Source organism: Cervus canadensis, chromosome 17, assembly GCF_019320065.1.
Source record: "Cervus canadensis isolate Bull #8, Minnesota chromosome 17, ASM1932006v1, whole genome shotgun sequence".
NCBI lineage: Eukaryota > Metazoa > Chordata > Mammalia > Artiodactyla > Cervidae > Cervus > Cervus canadensis.
In genome coordinates, this window is record NC_057402.1 from 5,759,672 (window position 1) to 5,779,817 (window position 20,146).

At 62.1% G+C, this 20,146-nt stretch overlaps 1 protein-coding gene across 2 annotated transcripts; it reads left to right on the top strand.

Moving 5' to 3' along the window:
* The first annotated feature begins 5,247 nt into the window (after positions 1-5,247).
* TNFAIP2 (TNF alpha induced protein 2) lies at positions 5,248-19,016 on the top strand. 2 transcript variants are annotated; one of them, XM_043489305.1, is made up of 12 exons: positions 5,248-5,272; positions 8,054-8,414; positions 8,695-9,331; positions 11,869-11,983; positions 12,137-12,259; positions 12,415-12,515; positions 13,159-13,257; positions 13,847-13,970; positions 14,820-14,942; positions 15,098-15,253; positions 15,441-15,562; positions 17,241-19,016. In XM_043489305.1, the coding sequence occupies exons 2-12, from the start codon at positions 8,069-8,071 to the stop codon at positions 17,380-17,382; spliced, it is 2,088 nt and encodes a 695-aa protein (XP_043345240.1). In that variant the 5' UTR covers positions 5,248-5,272; positions 8,054-8,068; the 3' UTR covers positions 17,383-19,016. The 2 variants fall into 2 exon arrangements, with proteins under 2 accessions (XP_043345240.1, XP_043345241.1); XM_043489306.1 differs by lacking the exon at positions 5,248-5,272 and adding an exon at positions 5,287-5,424.
* Positions 19,017-20,146: the final 1,130 nt, after the last annotated feature.

Here is a 20,146-nt window from a genome sequence, read left to right on the forward strand (position 1 = left end):
ATTGAGGCCAAAGGGGTGAAGCAATGTGTTTAAAGCCCCAGATGGGGGACTTCCCGGTGGTTCAGTGGTTAAGACTCTGTGCTTTCACTGCCAAGGGCTCAGGTTCCATCCCCCCCTCAGGGGAACTGAGCCCCCACGAGCTGCTCTGTTCAGCCAAAAACAGAAACCACAGATGGAGGTGGTAGGATGCCCCAGGGCCCAAGTGGTCTCCATGCCTGAGCCCCCACCATCGTGCCTTCCCTCTCCAAAGTGCAGAGGGCAGAGCTCCCCGGATGAGGAGGTGTTCCAGCACCCGGACTGGAGGAAAGGGAAGGCCTGGTGGTGGTTTGGGGCAGCTTCCCTCCACCCTCGGCCTTGGCCGGCCCTGCGCAGCACTGGGATTCCCACGACTCCTGCCACGTGACCCACTCTGTCCCTGGTGGGACTTTATGTGGAGCAAGGCTGTTTTCCCGGAAACTGTGCTGTGGAGGAGAAGAGCCCGGCTTGCCGGGTTGGGGCAGCCCCAGGTCTGAAGCAGGTCATCTTGCATCACCGCCAAAAACTGCTGTGGAAAGCCAGGCCCTTTTAGGAACGAGCCCAGGCCACGGGCTGGCGTGGAGATTCCCTGGTGCCCTGGAGGTGGTGCCGTGCTTAGCAGGCCACTGGGATTGGGGTCCTGGTGCCCAGCGGGCCCTGCTTTCTCCAGTGTGGCCCCACCTCTAGCACCTCCAGCCCTTTCTCCTCAGGCCTCATTTTCACAGAAAGGAGGCGGGCCCTGGTTTCCTCCCCGGAGGAAGGGAGGGCTATTAACAAGCAGACAGCTTGGTGGAGGCCTGAGGGGACACTGCCTGTCGGCACCTGCCCTGGCTCTCCTGGGAGGGGCTGGCCTGGGAGGGTGGCTCCTGGTCAGCTGACCTGACCATCCCGTGGTCGTCGGGGTGGTCAGGAGACTCGGGTCGAGGTCAGGTGCAGCTGCCAATGACCCTGAGCAAGTGACTTCCCCTTTGGGGGCGGCCGGGTGGCAGCAGAGATCCCAGCCTCAAGGCCTCAGCTTTTTGCGTCCATTTGTTTCGTCCAAGGCTTGGTTTCCTCACCTGTCAACAGAGGATCCGATGGCTCTGCCCAGCGCACTTCGGGAGCGAGCGGGACATCCCCGAGAAACTAGAGGCCCCAGCAAGGGTCCCGGGTCACCTGACCCTGCAAAGTGAGGGGAGAAGTAGCGTGCGAGCGGGGCCTGGGGCCGTGGGAAGTGCAAGTCATCCCGCGGAGGGAAGTGGGCGGGGCCATGGAGGAGCCCCGCCCCGGCCCCGCCCTCCCGCCAGGTCCTCCGGGGGCGGCCAGACCCAGCGACCCACAGCCCCGGTGTTCCAGTCCCATCCCGCACGCACCGGGCTTTCTTGCGCCTGCTGAGCCCTGTGGCAGGATGCGCCCCCTTCTGCCGTCCACTTCCCCTCGCCCTGGGAGCTCCGGGAGGGGGAATCGAGGGATGGCGGTTCATCACACACCACCCGCGTTATATTCCCTGGCCCGCGTCAGCCCCTCCTGCTGCTGCGCAGACAGATTGGGAAATACTTCTTTTTTTCAAAGATGAAAAAGGAGTAGAGGGCAGTAAAAAAAAACCTTCCATTTCTACATCTAGGCTTCCTAGCCCTGCAGACTGTCCTTCCTTGCATCTGCCTTAATCGCATCAAGCTGTATTTCAATTGATCCACATTGTGTGTCTGCATACTCAGTCCTATCTGACTCTTTGCAACCCAGTGGACTGGAGCCCGCCAGGCTCCTCTGTCCATGGGATTCTCCAGGCAAGAATCCTGCAGTGGCTTGTCATTTCCTCCTCCAGAGGATTATCCTGACTCAGGGAGCGAACCCACGTCTCCTGAGTCTCCTGCATTGGCAAGTGGATTCTTTACCACTGAGCCACCTGGGACGCCCTCATCAACATGCTGGGAAAGATGGAGGGCAGGAGAAGGGGGTGACAGGATCAGATGGTTGTATGGCATTATCAACTCAATGGACACGAGTTGGAGCAAATTCCAGGAGATAGTGAAGGACAGGAAAGCCTGGTGTACTGCAGTCCGTGGGGTCACAAAGCGTCAGACACGACTGAACGACTGAACCACAACAATATGTTTAGCGTGGGCTCCCAGGTCCACCACTGACCGCCACGTGACTGGACCTATCTCTGCCTTGATTTCTTCATCTGTGGAAAGACGATAATTAAGGAGCACCCATTTCATCAGATTGTCTAATGCAACCAGTTAACGCATGCAAAGCACTTAGGAGAGAGCCTGACGCCTGTGGAGGTTGACAAAAGTCAGCTGTCTACTCAAAAGAACTGAAAGCAGGGACTGGGAGGGCTGGTTGAGTTCCCAGGCTCACAGCAGCATTATTCACAACAGCCAAGAGGTGGCAGCAATCCAGGTATCTGCGGACAGATGAAAAGATAAACTATGAAACGCTATTCAAGCGTTAAAAGGAAGAACATACTGACACATGCCGCAACATGGATGACCCTTGAGGATATTATGCGAAGTTATGTAAGCCAGTCACAAAAGGACAGATACTGTCCCTTCGATTCCACTTGTATGAGCTACTTTGAGTGGCCAAGTTCATAGAGATGGGAAGTAGAATGACGGATGCCAGGCTGCTGGGAGGCTGAGAAAGGGGAGGTCGTGTTTAATGAGTATGGAGTTTCAGTTTTGCAAGGTGAAAAAAATCCTGGAGGTGGATGGTGGTGATGGTTGCATAGCAACATATAACTTAGTGTCCCGCACTGTGGACTTACAATGGTCCAAATGGAGCATTTGGTTACGTGAATTTTACAACAACTAAAAAAAAAAATCACCTGTCATTTCCAAGCAGAGGGAAGGCATGTGTCCGGGGCCTCCCAAGTCCTGGGTTGCATGCAAGGAGCTGACCGCAGCTCTGGGCCAGGTGTGGGGGCACTTGACCTCTGGGCTGGACTTGGGGGGTCTGCTGCCAGTCCACCCCTGCCTGCTGCCCTCCTGCCAGGTGGAACCGGCCTGCAGCCCGAGACCCAACCCCCCCGGGGAGGTGGGTAATGGGACAGCAGCTGACCAGGGACACTCCCAACTCGCATCTGATGCTCATTTCCTGCTGAGGGTGGAATTCTTGGCTGGCCTTTTCCTCCTTCTGGAAGTGTCTGGTCTCCTGAGGACTGTTTCCTCATCTGTCAAGAGGGGGTAAGAATAGCTCCTGCCCCCTGGGCCCCACTGACAGTCACACCCCTTGGCTCTCCGAGCAGCCCTATTGTTAGAGGGTTGCCCTTGAGCTGGGGGCTTCACAGATGTGACCCTTGACCCTCATGCCTGAACTCAGGGAAAGGGGAAGTGACTGTGGCAGCCACAGGAGGGTGAGGCAGCTTCTCCCAAGCCCCGGTTGCAGCCTGGAGTTCGGGTGAGGCCCCAGAGAGGGAGTGCGGGCATCATGGCAGCTGGGTAAGGGGGTGCCGAGCCTGCCCGGGTGTGTTCTTCCTGCCCCTGCCCATCAGGGTTTGTCTGGGGCTCTGAGGGGGTGGTGGGTCTGTGAGCCTGACGCTGTCCCCTCCTCCATGACCCAGAGCACTTTGGATTCTCCAGCAATTTCCCAATCTGGGGTTAGAAGAGGAGGCTGGCAGGGAGGACTGGGGATTGCACAATGAGGCCACGGCAGACAGCCATGGAGGCAGTGGGCCAGGACCCCTTGGATCATGTCCTCATCATCCTCTCTGGCTGGATAAACTTGGGGGGGGGGTCCTTTAGTCTCCCCATCTATGCACTGGGAGTAGCTGGATGACCCTCCTAGTGAGGGAGCACTATGACCGTTGGTTCAGATCTGAAAAATGTCACCCCTGAGGCCACGAGGAGAGAAGGGGGTGGAGTCTGTCTTACTGCAGCCTCCAGAAGCCCCCTCTTCCCACAACAACCCTCCCACCCCCCTCCTACCCCGCCCAGAGACAGGATCAATGTCCAAGCCCCAAACTAGCCCCCAGCCGCCTTTCCCAAGGAGGAAGAGGAAGTTCTCAGTGCCAAGGGGCACCCCCATCTCCCCCCTGCCTTGCCCACTTGGCCATATGCCTCCCAGGCTGCAGAGCTCCGTGCCCAGTTTCCAGGGGGAGCAGGGAACCAGAGGGGAGGGGGAGGGGGCACACAAAAGGGAGGGAGGAGCAGAAGCTCTGTTAAAGAGTGCCCAGACGGGAAATTCCTGAGCTGCACGGTCCTTTTCAGAGGGCAGGGATTTCTAGGATGTGAAACAGGGAAGAGATCCTCTTCCCCAGCCCCGCTCCGGCCCCTTGACTGACCCAGATAAATAGGCCTCAGATGGGAAACTGAGGCCCAGAAAGCAATGTGACCTACTCCAGGCCACGCAGAGTGAGGACAAAGCTGGGCTGAGACAAGCCTGAGCTGTTGGGGTCCCCACCTGGTGCCTTTAGGAGCCTGCCCTGAACCAGCCTGGGTCTCACAAAGGGAAAGCCCTTCAGTGGGAGTCTTGCAGGCCTGGGTGTGGGTTCGGACCCCCATTTACTGCCTGTGTGACCTCGGGCAAGTCACTCACTTTTGTGAGCCATTTCCCCTTTTTCAGGAAGGCTGGGCGATGAGAATGTATGCCAAGCACCAGCGCGGGTGCTCTGTCAAAGGCTGACCAGCACCCGGTCCCTTAGGGAGCCTCCTCCATGGGGGCCGCCTCCCCAGGGATGTGTGTGGTCACAGTGACCCCCAGGATGGGAACACTCTCTCCGGAAGGGGTGATCCTCCGAGCGGTCAGCCTCAGTTAGGTGGGACTGTCCCCAGCACCCCGCGGGAGGAAGGGGACTCCCCACAGTTGGGGTGAGCTGGGTTGCCTAGGGGGTCCTCTGAGCTGCCCGAGGTGCTGGCTCTGTGACGCGCGAAAGTGGTCCTGAGTGCACGGCCCCTTCCAGTCAGCCAATCAGAAGCTGTCGTCGGACAATGGGTCAGCACCGAACCCATCTTGTCCGCTGAGGGGTGCGGGTCTGGAGCCCCACTCAGGCCTGGCGACAGCCTGCCCCGACAGCCCGCCCAGGCTGGTGGGAGGGAGGGAGCCCTTCCCGGACCCCCCAGCTTGGCAGGCCTCGCCTCGCTCAGGGGGTGCGCGCGCGCGGCACCGGACGCGGGGACCCGGGCAGCCCCCCACCCCCGTCACACTCCCTCGGCTTTGGCCTCAGCCCGCGGGTTTTCCGCGGGGGCGGGGCGGGGCGGGGCGGCCCGAAGGGGGCGGAGCCTGCGTCTATTTCAGGCCGCTCCCGGCTCTGCGGCGACAGCTCGGCCCGGACACAGTAAGTGACCTGCGCTCGCGGTGCGTCCGGTGCTTCCGTCCCCAAACTCTCCGCGCGGCTGCGCACCCGCCCCGACGCGACCCGAGTCTCCGGCCGGATCCCGCTAGGGAGCGGCTGGCGCGATGGAGGGAACCCCGCGCGGAGAACCCCAGGTCTTCCGCAGCCCCCCTTCTAGGGAAACTGAAGCCCTTACGCTGAGCTGCTGCGTCAGGGTGCAGAGGGTCCGGTTAGATGCTCCCAGCGGAGGGCTCTGCTCTGGGAAAGCCGGGAGGAGGGGGCTGTGGGAAGGGGCCCTAGTGTCCCTTCCTTTGCAGTAGGAGGGGCGGGGGCGGCCCAGGGCGGGGTGGGGGGCGGCTGGCTGTGTGACCGAGGCCGAGTCACTTCACCTGCCTGAGCCTGAATGCCCTCATGCGCCGGGACCAGGGAGGCTGGCATGGACCTCAGCCCTGACCCGGGGGAGGAGAGTGAGGGTGTGTGTGCCCGCATAGAAACTGGGGGAGCTGGGAGGACCAGGGAGGTGCCCCAGGCTGTGGCCACACGGTCTGACTCGGAGCATGCCCCTTCCTGTCCGAGTGTGCCCAGCCACCGGCTTTGGCTTAAAGGAATGTCTCTCCTGCCCTCTTATGCTGTGTCGGGGCACCAGGGTTAGCCTGACAGACACTGGGACGCAAGACTCAGACCCTCCCTGAGGCCTGGCCAGGTGCCAGCATGTGGCTGTGTGCTTCCCTCACATCCTTCTTGCAGCAGCACTGTGAGGTGGGGCTCTCCTCCCCATTGCACAGATGGGAAGACTGAGGTCTATGAAGGCAGGGTGGTGTCTGGTCTACACCCTAGCGAATGGTACAGCCAAGCCCACAATGGTCTGTCTTTCTGCTGCACCAGCTGCCTCAGAGTGAAGGCCTGGGCGGGGGCCAAAGGGGCTGCTGCAGACCTTGGAGGGGGAGATTTTATGCCCCAGAGGCGAGGAGGTGGCAATGCCTTGCGGGGACCTGCAGGAACCAGGTCTGAAGGCTGGGGGGAGCCTAGTATGCGTGGGGATGGAGGAGGCGGGGGCAGTGAGGGCAGAAGTGGGGCCAATGGGTCCACAGCTGCTCAGAAGGGCCCTCCCCCTCCCCCAGCAGCGGGGGTAGGGGGTGGGGGGGGCAGGGGGTGGAAAGATGGGGCCTGGGCCCAGGGTGAGGTTGAGCAGCTCTTGCCAACCAGCCAGACCAGCTCCTGTGGGTGCTTGGCATGAAAGCGAGATGGATTGGGAGGGATACTGGGGGAAGGGATGGGCAGGGCAAAAGTGCCCAGTGACCTTGCACATGGGGACCCTCGCTTTGGGGCTCCCCGGAGGACCCTCAGCTTGGTTCTGGAGGGGAACTCGCAGTCCAAATGGCACCAGGAGGCAGCTGAGACCCAGCGGTGTGGGACTCTGCCCCCACATCTGGTGAGGCTGTGGGAGGGGAGAAAGCCCAGCTTCCTGGCCACTGAATGGCTCTGGTCAAGCTCAGGGCTTTGGGAGGAGTTCCTGGGAGGATGGGCAAAGGTGGCTGGGCTAGTGGGAAGGCAGCAGGGGATGTGGAAAGTCTGACAGGCCTAATCCCACCTCACCCCCCCACCTCCTGCCGCCTCAGTTTCCCTTTTTGGAGGGGGTGGATCACCCTGTCTGCCTTGCAGGGCTGCTGCAGGGGCGTGTTGAAGTCGTGCTATATGAGTCACGACTTGGTATATTTACTCTTGGGTGGTGGGGCAGGCACTGTGGTTATGGGTCACCCCAGTTACCAAGGAGGCCCGTCCCCCTCTGCTCCCCTTTCCCAGCCCTGCCCTGCTCCCTCCTCTCCGGTCAGCCGCGTTCCCCTCCACCGGTCCTGGCCTGTCTTCCCCCATGGTCAAGGCGCTGGGGAGGGTGCTGCCTCTCTGGATGGTGGGGGTGCCCAGAGCCTGGTGAGCTGAGTTCCGAGCTGTTGACCATGGGGGCATTTTAAGCCTCTCTGAGCTAGTTATGTGAGATGAGGAAAATAACACCCCTCCTGGAAGGCAGTGGGGAAGTGATGGGATGGGCACTCAGGAAGGGCCCAGGAAATGGAAACTTCTGTGGTGGTGACGTCACCCCACTTAGGGAGCAGGCAGGGTGCGGTGGAGCTGGGAAGCTCGAGTTTCCCGTCTGAGCTGCTGTGTGACCTCAGACAGGCCTGTGCTTCGTGGGGCCCCTTGTCCCTCTGACCTGGGAACAGGCTTGAGGGGGCACTGTGGTTTCTGTAGACCTGAGCCCCAAGGTCATAATAGGGGTCTGGCCCTGCCTGCCTCGTGGTCCCAGCAGGAGCAGCCCTGTTTCTGCTCATCGCGTTCCTCTGGGACCCCAAGCCACACGAGTCAAGAGCAGGACGGAGGATGGAGCTGGGGCCGGATTGCTGCCTCTGCCCGGCCTCTTAGTGCCCGTGACTGTTCTGGACCTTGGTTCTCGCTCTGTGCCATGGGCCAGCAGCCCGAGCTCTGTCCCCTCCCCCCGGCGAGCCTGTGGTCCCCCTCCCTGCCCAGAGGATGGGCTGACAAGGAAGGATTTGCCAAAACGAAGTCCCCTTCTGTCTGGAGATTCTGGGAGGGCCTGCGGGTGCTGCGGAACTGGCGTCCAGGGGGAGTGTTGAGTTGTTGGTCCCATCTGGGCCAGGAGACAGCCAGGGCCCTGGCAGTCATACGAGTGAAAACAGATCAACCTGGCTGTGTGCTTGGGCTGGGGAGCCGGGGCCAGTCCCCCCGCGACCACTGACCCTCTCATTCCCTCCACTTGTCAACCCACAGGCCTGAGTTGGGGTGATGCTGAAGATGCTGACCTTCTTCCAAGGACTCCCAGGCCAGCAGCCTGTGTCCGGGGCCCCTGACTTCCCCAGAAGCCCCCAGAAGTTGCCCTCTACCTCAGAGGCAGAGTCCGAGGCCTCCATGTCGGAGGCCTCCTCCGAGGACCTGGTGCCACCCCTGGAGGCCGAGGTGGCCCCGGACAGGGACGAAGAAGAGGCCGGCAAGAAGAAGAAGAAGTCGAAAGGCCTGGCCACCATGTTCAGCGTCTTCACCAAAGGGAGGAAGAAGAAGGGTCAGCCCAGCTCAGCAGAGACTGAGGGCGAGTCTGAGTGCAGTCCGCGGCCGCCTGGCCAGCTGCCCACAGGTATGCGGGCGCCCCCTCCCTCGGCGGGCAGGGTCTGGGCAGGACCGGGGCCCATTGGAGTGCATGCCCCGCTCAGTCGGGACAGAGGGGGCAGGGCACGTGGGCGTCGAGGGGCCTCCCCTCCGTGCTTTCACCTGCTGCCCCCCGATCTCAGGATCTGAGCCTGGTGTCCCCCGCCCGGGCTGGGACACCCCGCATCTTTTGGGGGGTCTCGGCCCACGGAGGGGACCGGGGCGGGGGCCAGGTGAGTCTCAGAGCTAACGCCGCGTTCTGGCCGCAGTGGAGGAGCTCAAGGTCGACCTGGAGCGCGGGCGGCTGGAGGCGGCGGGGCCGCTGCTGGCGCTGGAGCTGGAGCTGCAGGAGGCCGCGGCGGCGGGCCGCGCGAGCGGGGAGGAGCTGGTGCGGCGCCAGAGCAAGGTGGAGGCGCTGTACGCGCTCCTGCGCGATCAGGTGCTCGGGCTGCTGCGCCGGCCGCTGGAGGCGGCGCCCGAGCGGCTGCGCCAGGCGCTGGCCGTGCTGGCCGAGCAGGAGCGCCAGGACCGCGAGGCGGCGGCGGCGGGGCCCCCGGGGTGCCCGGGGCTGGCGGCCACGCGGCCCCGGGGCTGGCTGCAGCTGTGGCGGGACGGCGTGGCGCAGGCGGCCGCGGAGCGCCTGGGCGGGCGGCCGGCCGCAGACGCCGAGGGCCGCACGGAGGCCGAGCGCGCCTTCCTGCACATGGGCCGCACCATGAAGGAAGACCTGGAGGCCGTGGTGGAGCGCCTCAAGCCGCTCTTCCCCGCCGACTTCCACGTGGTGGCCGCCTACGCCGAGAGCTACCATGCGCACTTCGCGGCCCAGCTGGCGGCCCTGACGCAGTTCGAGCTGTGCCCGCGCGACACCTACATGCTGCTGGTCTGGGTGCAAAACCTCTACCCCAAGTGAGCACGGGCGCGGAGTGCCGGGAGGGGCCCCCCGGGAGGGCAGGGCCTGGGTGTCAGCAAGTGCAGGGAGTCCGCTGGGAGAACGGCCCAGGCAGGCCTGGAATCAAAAGGGCAGGGCGTCCACTGGGCCTGCTTTGCCCTGGGAATCCGCATCCCACAGCTGGGGAAACTGAGGCACAGAGAACGGGGGCAAGGGCCTCATCTTTGATTCCTGAGTTTCCAGTCTGGGTTAGGGTGTGAAGCCGTCCATGATCCAGAGTCAGGAAGGGCTGTGGCTAGGAGCAGGGGCCCTGACCCGACCTGGGTCAGCCCAGGAAGCCAGCTCGGAGGAGGAGGTGCAGGATTCTACCTGCCGCAGGAGGCGGTGTCCCTGCTCTGGGGCCGCTGACAGCCTAACAGAAGTAAGGGAGTCGGGCAGAGGGGGAGTTGGGGGTGGTATTCCCAACAAAGGGAGCCGCCCTGCAGTGCCCAAGGCTGGGCCGGGAGGCCTTCTGGGGGTCGTGTGGAGCGCTCAGTGTTCAGTGCCCAGCAGCCTGAGGGAGCACTCCCAGGCAGGACGGGGGCACTGGGCCTGTTGGGGACACATCCCGGTTGTGCAGGGTCTTCCCCAGTGAGCCCATGGCAGAGCTGAGTTCTGGCCACCAAGGCCTGGAGCGCTCAGTCTGGGAGGCGCCTGGTGCTGCCGTGGAGAATCCCCGGTACCAGCTGGATTCAGATCCGGGCATCCCCTGATACACCCAGACCTCATGCATCCCTGAGCATGTTGCTGCCAGTGTCTTGGCTTTCTCTGCCCAGAGAAGCTGGCTAAGAAAATCTGGAGACAGAGGCAAGAACATAGCAGGCTCCTGCCTCCAGAACTGTGTCCCCGCTTCCATGAGGAACCTAGGGGATTATATAGCTGGGGGCTCGCAGTCGGGTTGGAAATGAACAGAGGCATTAGGATCTTGGGTGCTTCTCCTCACACTGTTTCAAAAGCAGTCATCAGGCTGGCGTTGGGTAGCCCGGTAATTTGGGTCTGGCAGTCTGGTGGCCCGGTTGTTGGGTCCGTTGTCTTTTGTGGACTGTGCTGAGGCTTTCTTTCTGTAATGCAAAAGGACAGAAAAACTCTAAGGGGTGGTTTGCAGAGAGGGTGCTGTGAAGTTGAGCCCCAGATACAGAATGTTTTGAGGGGGCTGTAAGTGCAGCATGTAGTTCTCAAATCAGGTTTCATCTTTTGATAAAGAAACTTAGTTACAGACTGCAGATCAGGAACAGGTAAAGAACTCAAGGAAAAAAACAACAGCAACACCTTTTTTCTTCTTTTTTCCCTTATTTTACTTCAACAAGCATGTCAGTCATTCGTACAAGCTGGGTGGGGAGAGGCTTAAACTGCAGTGTGGATCTGCTCAGGGGTTCTGGTAGGGGCTGGCCCTGGCCTGTAGCACAAAGCCTGCAGGAAGGCTGGAGGTGTAGACCATGTAAGCGATGTCTGAGGCTCTCAGGGACGTCAGGGGTCTCCGTTGGTGCTGGTGGGTCAGCCTCCAGCAGGGGCCCGAGGAAGGACCAGGCGGGGGTGGTGGGTGAGGAGTCAGGGAGGGCAGGGAAGCTGGCACAGGGCAGGGGATGCCAGAGAGTCCCGCCAGCCGGGCCGGTTCCTTCTTGTTGGTCCTGACTCACCAGGAAGTGCCAGGCCTGTCCCCTCTGCCCCTCCACCTTCCTGTCTGTGACCTCGGGGGCTTTAACCTGGGGCGCCCCGGTGTCAGTGCAGTGGGAGGCTGAGCCCTGAAACGGGGAGACCAGGGTGGCTCCGTGGAGGCCCATGTGGCCAGAAGTCTGGGGAGCAGAGGGACACAGCGCATCCAGGCTGGGGTGGGGGGGCGGTGGCGGGTGGCGGGCGGCAGAAAGGGCTATTCTTTGGCCCTGAGGAAGTGCCAGGGCTGGGCAGTCCCCAGGGGGCTCTGAGACCCAACAGAAGTGCCACAAGGATGGGTGGATATGCCTCTGTCCAGGGTGAGGTCAGGGAGGGGCAGATAGCCCTTCCTGCTGGGACTGGCCCTCCTCTGGGGGCAGCAGAGCCAGTCTTGGGGGGAAGGTGGGGCAGGGCTGGTGGAATCCAGGGTGGGAGGGCGGTGGGGGATGGTGGGAAGGAGACAGAGGGTGAGAAGGGGAGGAGGAGCCCTTGGAGCAGGGAGATCAGACCGGAAATGTGGTTCTGCCCGCAGCCGCCGGGGAGGAGAGGGACTGTTGGAGGCAAGACAGGGAGCCGGGGAAGAGTCCTGCGGTGTGCCAGGCGGGAGACGGGGCTGGGCCGTGGGGTGCCTCTGCGGGCCGGCTCGAGGCTGATGGGTTTTGGGAGCATAACCTGGAGTAAGAGTGGACATGGCTGAGAGAGTGAACAGAGGCAGGGTGATCCCGCGGTTCGGGGCCTGGATCGAACTGAGATGGAGAGGCGGGGTGGGAGGCGCTGGAGGGAAGGCGACCGAGCTGTGTGCAGGGCTCTGGCCGGGGCGGGGGGACGGCACTGGTTTTCCTCACGCCAGCCCCTCTGCCTGCAGCGACATCCTCAACAGCCCCAAGCTGGCGCCCGAGCTGCAGGGAGTCAGACTTGGGACCCTCCTGCCCCCGACGCAGATCCGGCTGCTGGAGGCCACGTTCCTCTCCAACGAGGTGGTGAGTCCAGGGCCAGTGCCGGAGGGGCCGAGGGGGGGCAGGAAGGAAGCGGGGGGGGGGGGCAGTCGGGCAGACAGGATGCAGGCAGGGAGCCTGGCAGGGACGCCCACGTGGGCTTCGCACTACCCTGAGCGGGCCCCTCCACCCCCCAAGGCCAGCGTGAGAGAGCTGACGGCCCGAGCTCTGGAGCTGGAGTCGAACCGCTGGACCCAGGATGTGGCCCCGCAGAGGCTGGATGCCCGCTGCCACAGTGAGCTGGCCATCGACATCATCCAGGTACTGCCCGCTGCCCCGCCACACTGGCCGCCGCGTCCCTGTGGGCAGACACGCCCGCCGCTGAGCCCAGACCCCCTTGCTCCATGTCTTATCCACCCCTGCCCTAGCCCTAGACCAGGCGGGCTTCTGCTCATTTTCATCCCCCACCCCTGCAGATTATCTCCCAGGGCCATGCCAAGGCCGAGAGCATCACCCTGGACCTGGGCACGCAGATAAAGCCCTTGCTGCTGGTAGAGCTGGCCACGTTCCTCAGGAGGTGAGTGAGGGGCCTGCACGCCCGGAGAGGGGCTGGCGGCTGAGGGGTCCCTGCCGCCCCCTCTCTCAGAGCCCCAGCCCCTCTCTTGGACCCCAGGGGGGATCTTAGCTAGACCAGCGCCCCCTCCTGGCCCCTAGGATGTCTGTTATTATGAGCAGGAGTCCTTGTCCCCCTGCACCACCCACCTGGGCGCTGAGAGCCTCAAGTCATCTGACCACCTTCCCCCGCCCCCGCCCCCCTCCCCCACTGCTCCCCAAAGCCCCCAGAAGAGCAGCCTCCAACTGCAAAGATGCCCCTCGAGGGACTGAGGCCTTGGCCTCCCCTTCAGGTGATGCCCCCGGTCTGCGCCCCCAGAGTTCTCTTGGCTGCCCGCCTCCCCACCTCTGCCTGCAGCTCTAAAGGGGCTTGGGGGAAGGTGTGGGTGCTGCAGAGCCAGGCAGGCGCCGTCTCCAGGAGCTCTGCAGGGGTCCTGGCCCTACTGGGCTGAGCGTGTGAGGCCAGGTATGGGATGCCTACTGCATCCGCCCTGTGCCGTGGGGAGCCCACGTGTGAAGCCGGGTGGCTGGTCAGGCAGAGGCCGTCGGAGGCTGCTATTGTCCCAGTGTTTATGCTGCTCCTACGGGTGCCCTTTCCCTTTCACCAGCTATCAGCGTGCCTTTGATGAATTTCTGGAGAGATGCAGACAGCTGCGAAATTACAGGGCCAATGTCATCGCTAACATCAACAACTGCCTCTCTTTCCGGTAAGGGCGCTGGGCAGTGGGGGGAATCACTGCAGCTGCCTGCCTGTGTTGTTGGCGGGGGGGCCTGGAAGCCAGTGGGGAGTGGATGGGGGGAAAGGGGGGTGCAGAGGGGCGGGGGGAGGTGCCTGGGATGGGGGAGGGAGGAGGAGCAGCTTAAGCAGAGATGTTGAATTAAAATGAGCAGGGTGGAAAGGAAATGCCCAGGGCTTACAGCGGCAACAGCAAACATGTATCTAGTGCTAGTGGGTCAGGCGCTCACGCAAAGGATTTCATTTATCCTGTTAGCAACCCTGTTAAGTACAGTGACTGTGTCCGTTGAGCCCGTCAGCACCGTGAGCTATGGAGAGGCTGAGCCATTCGTCCTTGGTTAGAACCGGGTGTGGTGTTAGGCGTGTTAGGTGGGAAGGCTGGGTCCTGCCTAGGGAGCCTGGATGGAGTGCCTTGGTCTTGCTCCCGCCGGGACTGGGGAGCCAGGGAGGGTTCTAGAGCGATGGTTTAGGGAGATTCGCCTGGGGCTCTCTGGCTCTCTGGCTTCAGGGCTGCAGGCTGGGCGGGGCTGGCGTGACCTCCCTAACTCCTGTGCTTCCAGGACGTCCGTGGAGCAGAGGTGGCAGACACCACCAGACCTCCGGAGCTCCCTGCTGAGCCCCCTGAATGAGCTCAAGAGCCACGGCTTTGACACCCTGCTCCAGAGCCTGTTTGGGGGCCTGAAGGTAGTGCAGCCTCCTGCCCCGCGGCTCGCGCTGAGTCTAGTGCTGGAGGGGCTGGGGGAGGGCCTGGGGGGGTGGGCGGCAGAAACGAAGAGCTGGCAGGAGGAAGGCGTGGCACGGGGCAGCTGCAGGGAGGCTGGTGGCCCCCGTGATGGGGCCATGGCCCGCCCTTGATGTCACCCCCGCTTCAGCATGGGGCTTGGCCTCAGAGGGCCGCTTAGGGCCCTGGGGTGCGGAAGAGAAGCCTCAGCGCCCATCCCCGCTTTGGACTCCACCTAGTCCTCAAGTTTGCCTGTACATTTCCCCTGATGCCCCCAGACCCTCCTGCCCGCACCCTGCCTCCCAGCCGGGACGCTCAGAGCCTCTGGCGGCTCCCGCCACATCTGCGGGGGCCAGGGCATCCCCAGAAACCCTTAGTGCCTGTACTGCAGGAGAAGACGGGGGTCCTAGGGGAGGAAGGGGGGCACTCCCTGCCTGCCCCCCACCGTGGGAGCCTGCCTTGTCCCCAGTGCCCTGCGGCTGCGGGTGGCCAGGCGGTGACCCTGGATGACTCAGCACGGTCATCATCATCATGGGCCCAGCCAAGCACACGGCTTTGTTTATGCAGGAATTTATTTATTTAAGGAGGGAGGCGGTGGAGAAGGCTTCAGGGAAGGCAGATGGCAGTCCCGGCTGGTCAGCCTCGGAGAAGGGGATGCAGACCCGGCCTCCACTTCCTGCTGGAGCGCCAGGGGAGTCCTTAATATAACCAGACCCCTGTCCGGCCCCATGTGCGTCTGTGTGTGCGTGTCTACCGGGCTGGCCCTTCCTCTGCCGGGCGTGGCGACACAGCCTGCCTCTCTGCTTTCCCAGCCGCTCTTCAAGAGGTTCACGCAGACCCGCTGGGCCGCCCCCCAGCAGACCCTGGAGGAAATCATCTCCGCTGTGGCCGAGAGGATGCCCGAGTTCTCAGAACTGCAGGACTGCTTCCGGGAGGTGAGGGGTGCTGGGCCGCCGGTGGGGGACGCGCGGACAGATGTGTGTGTGCGCACACCCGGATGCGCCTTTCTGTTCTGGCATCCTCCCCTCCTTGGACCCTGGCCTTCAGGGAGGTGCTGGGTTCCCATGGCCCTGCCCACTCGCCCACCCAGGAGCTGCTGGAGGTGGTCCACCTGCACCTGGTGAAGGAGTACATCGCCCGCCTCTGCAAGCGGCGCCTGGTCCTCAAGACGGCGGAGCAGCAGCAGCAGCTGGCGGGGCATGTCCAGGCCAACGCCCAGCTCATCCAGCAGTTCTGCACCCAGAACGTAAGCCCCCGTGTCCCCCCCCAACCTCCCACAGCGGTGGGCTGCCCTCCTGCTCCAAGCTCTTCATGGGCTTGGACAGCCCCTCTGGGCCTCTCCAAACCTGATCAGGCCCGACCTGAGCCTCTCTGGGCCTCCGGGCGCGCTTCCGGGCAGGGCCAGCCTCTCTCAACGAAGCCTGTGCCTGCAGGGCTCCCCGGCCACCTGGCTGCACCACGCCCTCCCCACGCTCGCCGAGATCATTCGCCTGCAAGACCCCAGTGCCATCAAGATCGAGGTGGCCACCTACGCCACCTGGTACCCCGACTTCAGGTGAGAACCGGGGCCTCTGAGCACCCGGGGAAGGCAGTGGGGCCCTGTGGTTCCCCGCTGCAGTCAGAGCCTTGGGGGCAGGGTGAGTCCCTGCAGGGTGGGCAGAGCTCAGATACTGGCCACTGTGCCCAGATCCTTACAGCGGCTGTTCACTCAGTCCTTGCTGCCGCCTGGTGGGGCTGACACTCTTCATCCCCGTCGTCCAGATGAGACCTGGGGAGTATGAGGAATGTGGCCAGGCTAACGCGACTGGTCAGTGGTAGAGCCGAGACAAAGCCAGGCAGTCCGGATCCACACCGCATGCTCTGAGCCTTTCCTTCAGAGGGGGATCTGAGACCAGAGACACCACGGACCTGCTGGAGGCCATGGCACGTCCGTAGTGAAGCTGGGGCCCCTGGTCAGCCTAGGGGTCCTCAGAGGCTTGACCTGTGCCCTGGTTCCTGGGGTCTCTGTTCTAGAGTGGAGGCTCAGCCCCTGACTGCCAGGGTGATGGTGAGCCAGGGCAGTGGTCTCTGTGGGTTGAGTCCTCTGGTGTGGTCGGCCTGTCCCAGCATAGCCTGGTCCAGCCGCTGGCTGGTCTACTCCACGTGTTCAGCCACCCATCCACTTACACACTCACCCTTCCATCTACCCACTCATACAGGCACCTACTTACCCTTCTGGATGCGCATCTAGCTATCTATACATCTGATCACCCACTCATCTACCCATCTGTCCGTCCTTCGATCTATCCATCCATCCACCCATCTAGTCATCCACCTGCCCACCTATCCATCTATCCATTCATGTATCCTTGTATCAACCCATCCCACCAACAGTTATCAAGTGGTCTCCTGCTAGGTACCGGGCTCTGTTTTAGGCCCCAGGACGCAAGGAGGTACAAGCAGACCAGGCCTCCTGACAGACAGACAGTCGGATGAGGGTTAGCAATGATGAGGTCATCTGGCGAAGGAGTACTACCTGCAAGTTTTAAAGATTGTTTAACCAAGGTTGTGAATGGCGGGAGGTGCTGACTTTAGAGCCGGAAAATCCTCTCTGGGGAGGTTACTTTTTTTAAAATTTTATTGTCTACTTTTGGCTCTGCTGGTTCTTTGTGGCTGCATGGGCTTTTCTCTAGTTGCAGCAAGTGGAGGCTGCTCTCGAGTTGCAGAGCGCGGGCTTCTCATGGTAGTAACTTCTCTTATTGCAGAGTACGGCCTTTAGGGCTTGAGGGCTTCAGTAATTGTGGCTCCCGGGCCCTTGAGCACAGGCTCAATAGCTGTGGCTCACGGGCTTAGTTGCTTGGTGGTGTTTGGGATCTTCCCAGATCAGCGGTCACACCTGTGTCTCCTGCATTGGCAGGCGGCTTCTTGACGGGGAGGTGACATGTTAGCTAAGTGCTAAAGGGGTGAGAAGGAGCTGGTTACCTCAAGGGCATGGGGACGAGTGTTCCAGGGAGAACAGCCAGTGCAAAGGCCGGACCGAGCAGGAGCTTGGCAGCCTCTGGAGCCACACTGCGGCTGGTGCCGCCCGAGCACAGTGGTTTAAGCAGAGCGGGGCACCCTCGTGGGCACCCTCGTGGGCAGGGGGGTTGGCTGCTGGGCCCTGTGGCTCCGGCCAGGAGTCTGGGGAGCTGGGAAGGGGTGTGAGCAGGGGTGTTGGTGCGCGGGCCGGAATGACGGGACCCTCTCTTTACCAGCAAGGGCCACCTGAGTGCCATCCTGGCCATCAAGGGGAACCTGTCCAGCAGTGACGCCAAGAGCATCCGGAGCATTCTGGACATCAACACGGGGGCGCACGAGCCCTCCAAGGCCCTATTTTCACTTATAAAGGTTGGTTAGCTTTTCCTGCCGCCTGACCTCCTTAGGAGCGCCTGGCGAGCATGGGACACCACTCCATTTGGGGGCCGTCAGACCAGCACCAGCATCACAGCCCCACGCAGCCCCTCCCGGGGGTCCTGCCTTCTGCTGCTGCTGCTGCCCAGGCCTGGCCGCGGTGTGGGCCCCTGGGCCGCTGGAACTGGACAAGCCGTGGCATGTTGACCCCTCCTGTCGGGGCAGGAGCCATTGGGGGAACTCTGTGGATCACAGTGGAGCTTGCACGGCCTGAAGGAGGGGTCAGGTGTGTGGCTCGGGGACCCAGCTCTGGGATCACTGCCTGTCTGCGGGCTCCTGCCACGCCTGCCCGAGGACCGCCCTGCTCAGGCTGGGTCTCTGGCCTCCCCAGATCCTGACGGGGGCCCGAGCCTCACCCCTCCTGCCTCCTCTGGTCCAGGGCTACGTAGAGCCAGGCTCAGCCTGTGAGTGGAATGGAAGGAAGAACTGGAGGAGGAAAAAGGGAAAGAAGAACTCTTATCTGAGAAGGAGTTGGGGGACAGGAAAAGGGCCTGTGGGATGACAAGGCAAGCAGGGGCAAAGCCAGTGTCCGAGCCCCTGACCCCCTGTCTGATTCCCCTCGGGTGTCCCCTGAGGATGGGCCCGGGAGGGCCAGGACCTGCTGGGTTTTCCCGAGCTCTGCCTCCCCTGACAAGGGGCAGGCCCGGGGACGCCTCTGTGGGTCCTCCCCTGGAAGTCAGGCTGAGGTCGGGGCAGGGCCATCTTGATCTCTGACCCCTTGGCCTCTGGGTCAGTTCCCTGTTGCCGCTCTAACAAACTTCCACAGCTTGGGAACCTAAAATGCAAACTTGCCTTTCGGTTCTGGAGGTCAGCAGTCTGACGTAGGTCTGGTGGGCTGAGCCGGGCAGGTTCCTCTGGAAGCTGTGGCGGGGAAGTTCCTTGCCTTTTCCAGTTTTTAGAGGCCAGCCTCCCATATTTCTTGGCTCGTGGCCCACTTCCATTTCCAAAACCAGCAACGGCCAGTCAAATCCTTTTCGCGTCTCAGCACTCCCCTCCTACCTCCCTCTTCCGGTTTAGGGTCCCTGGTGGTGACCTTTAACCCACCAGACAATGACCTTTGACCTACCCAGGCAGTCCAGGATCCTCTTCTGATGCTCAGGTCAGCTGATTTTTAATTCCACCTGACAACCTTAATTCCACTGCTGTGGAAACTAACGTGGTCACAGGCCCAGGGATTAGGATGTGGGCATCTTTATGGGATGGACGTTATTTTGCCCACCACAGCCTTCACCCATCCCCTGCCCTGCGGGGTGCCTCATCCTACCCAGCAAAGCACAGTTTCAGTCACCCTCCTTGGCCTGGGGCAGCTGAGAAGCAGGCGTGACCCCGCCCCGCCTGTGCCTGTGGGAACGCCCCTCTGTGACCCGGTTTGCATCTGGCTCTCTTGGACTTGTAGCCCTCTTTCCCAGGTACTGTGGCCAGAAATTGGCCCGTGTAAATGGTGCACGAAGGCCTTTGTACATTTGTAGAAGTTTGCATGTTTGGTGTTATTATTATTTTTTGATAGTATGCTTTTGTATGTTTTTTTAAGAACAAACTCTTGGTTTTTATAGCTTAATATAAAGCTGATTTCAAAAGTGGCTGTGGAGTGATTTCTCTTGGGAGAGGCTTTCTCAGCCTCTTGGGGTCTGGCAGACTCTGTCCCCAGCGCCTCCTGCCCACCTCTCGCCTGTGAGCGTGAACTTTGGGAGGGTCTGCTGTGGGCAGTTTCCTCACCTGGGTGGTGATCACGAACCTGTCTGACCTCCCGCACAGTCCTTTACAGAGGAGGGGGACAGCAGGGCCTCCAGACGACATTTCACCTCCGTGCATCAGGCCCAGTGGGAACTGGCTCTCATATTCCTGGAACTGACCTTGAAGGGCCCAGCTGTGATCACAGCTGGCCCCAGCTCTCCTCCACACCCCCATCCTGGCCTTGGATTTGGAGGAGGGCAGAGTCCCTGGGAGGCAAAGGGGAACCTTGGTGAACTCATTCCACAGAGCTGGGGGCAGGTGGGGGGGCGGGGGAGGGATGACTAAGCCGAGGGTGGGCGGAGTCTGGGGTCCAGCTGGAAAGGCCTGGACATCAGCGACTGGAGCCGGAGGGAAGGCCCTTTCGGATGAGATGCGGGTGGGATGGACCCACTGATCGTGGGGAGAACCCAGGGGAGGGAGAGGGACAGAATGCCCCAGGCTGGGCTCTGAGTGTGGGCCTGAGTGTGGGCCCTGGGCAGGTTGGAGCCTCGGGGTAGGGGGATGGCCGGTGGGTTTCCACCGAGTTCCCCCTGCAGAGCACCGGAGGAGGGGGCAGGAGGGAAGGGGGAGCTCATGGAAGCTGAGGACCAGATGGAAAGTTTCTGATCCAGGCAGATATTCAGGGACCAAAGAATGGATTTGGGCCCAAAAATGCAGAGGGTGCTGAGACGCACCGCTTCCTCCCCCCGCCCCAACCTCCCTGAAGCAGGGCGGGCCAGGGTCCAAGGAGAATAGAGGTGGTCAGAGGCAGGACCCTGGGGTCAGGGAGCAGGCCAGGTGGACTCCATGCTGGCGCTGTGGGGGGCGCCTTGGCGGTCCATGCAGGAAGGAGACGCTGAGGTCCCACGGGGTTACCAGCTCAGGCCCCTCCACCAAGGGCTCTGCATCAGTAGCTTCCTGGTCAGTCGCAGAAGGAAAATTCCTTTATAGGGAAGGATTCGCCCCAGAGGCGAGGAGTGGGTTGCTGGGCAGAGGG

Bases quoted from the DNA above. Each gene is read 5' to 3' on its own strand.
- TNFAIP2 (XM_043489305.1), top strand. From the start codon at position 8,069: ATGCTGAAGATGCTGACCTTCTTCCAAGGACTCCCAGGCCAGCAGCCT. The intron at 12,516-13,158 runs GTGAGTGAGGGG...CCCTTTCACCAG, and splicing joins CTGGCCACGTTCCTCAGGAG to CTATCAGCGTGCCTTTGATG. The intron at 13,258-13,846 runs GTAAGGGCGCTG...CTGTGCTTCCAG, and splicing joins AACAACTGCCTCTCTTTCCG to GACGTCCGTGGAGCAGAGGT.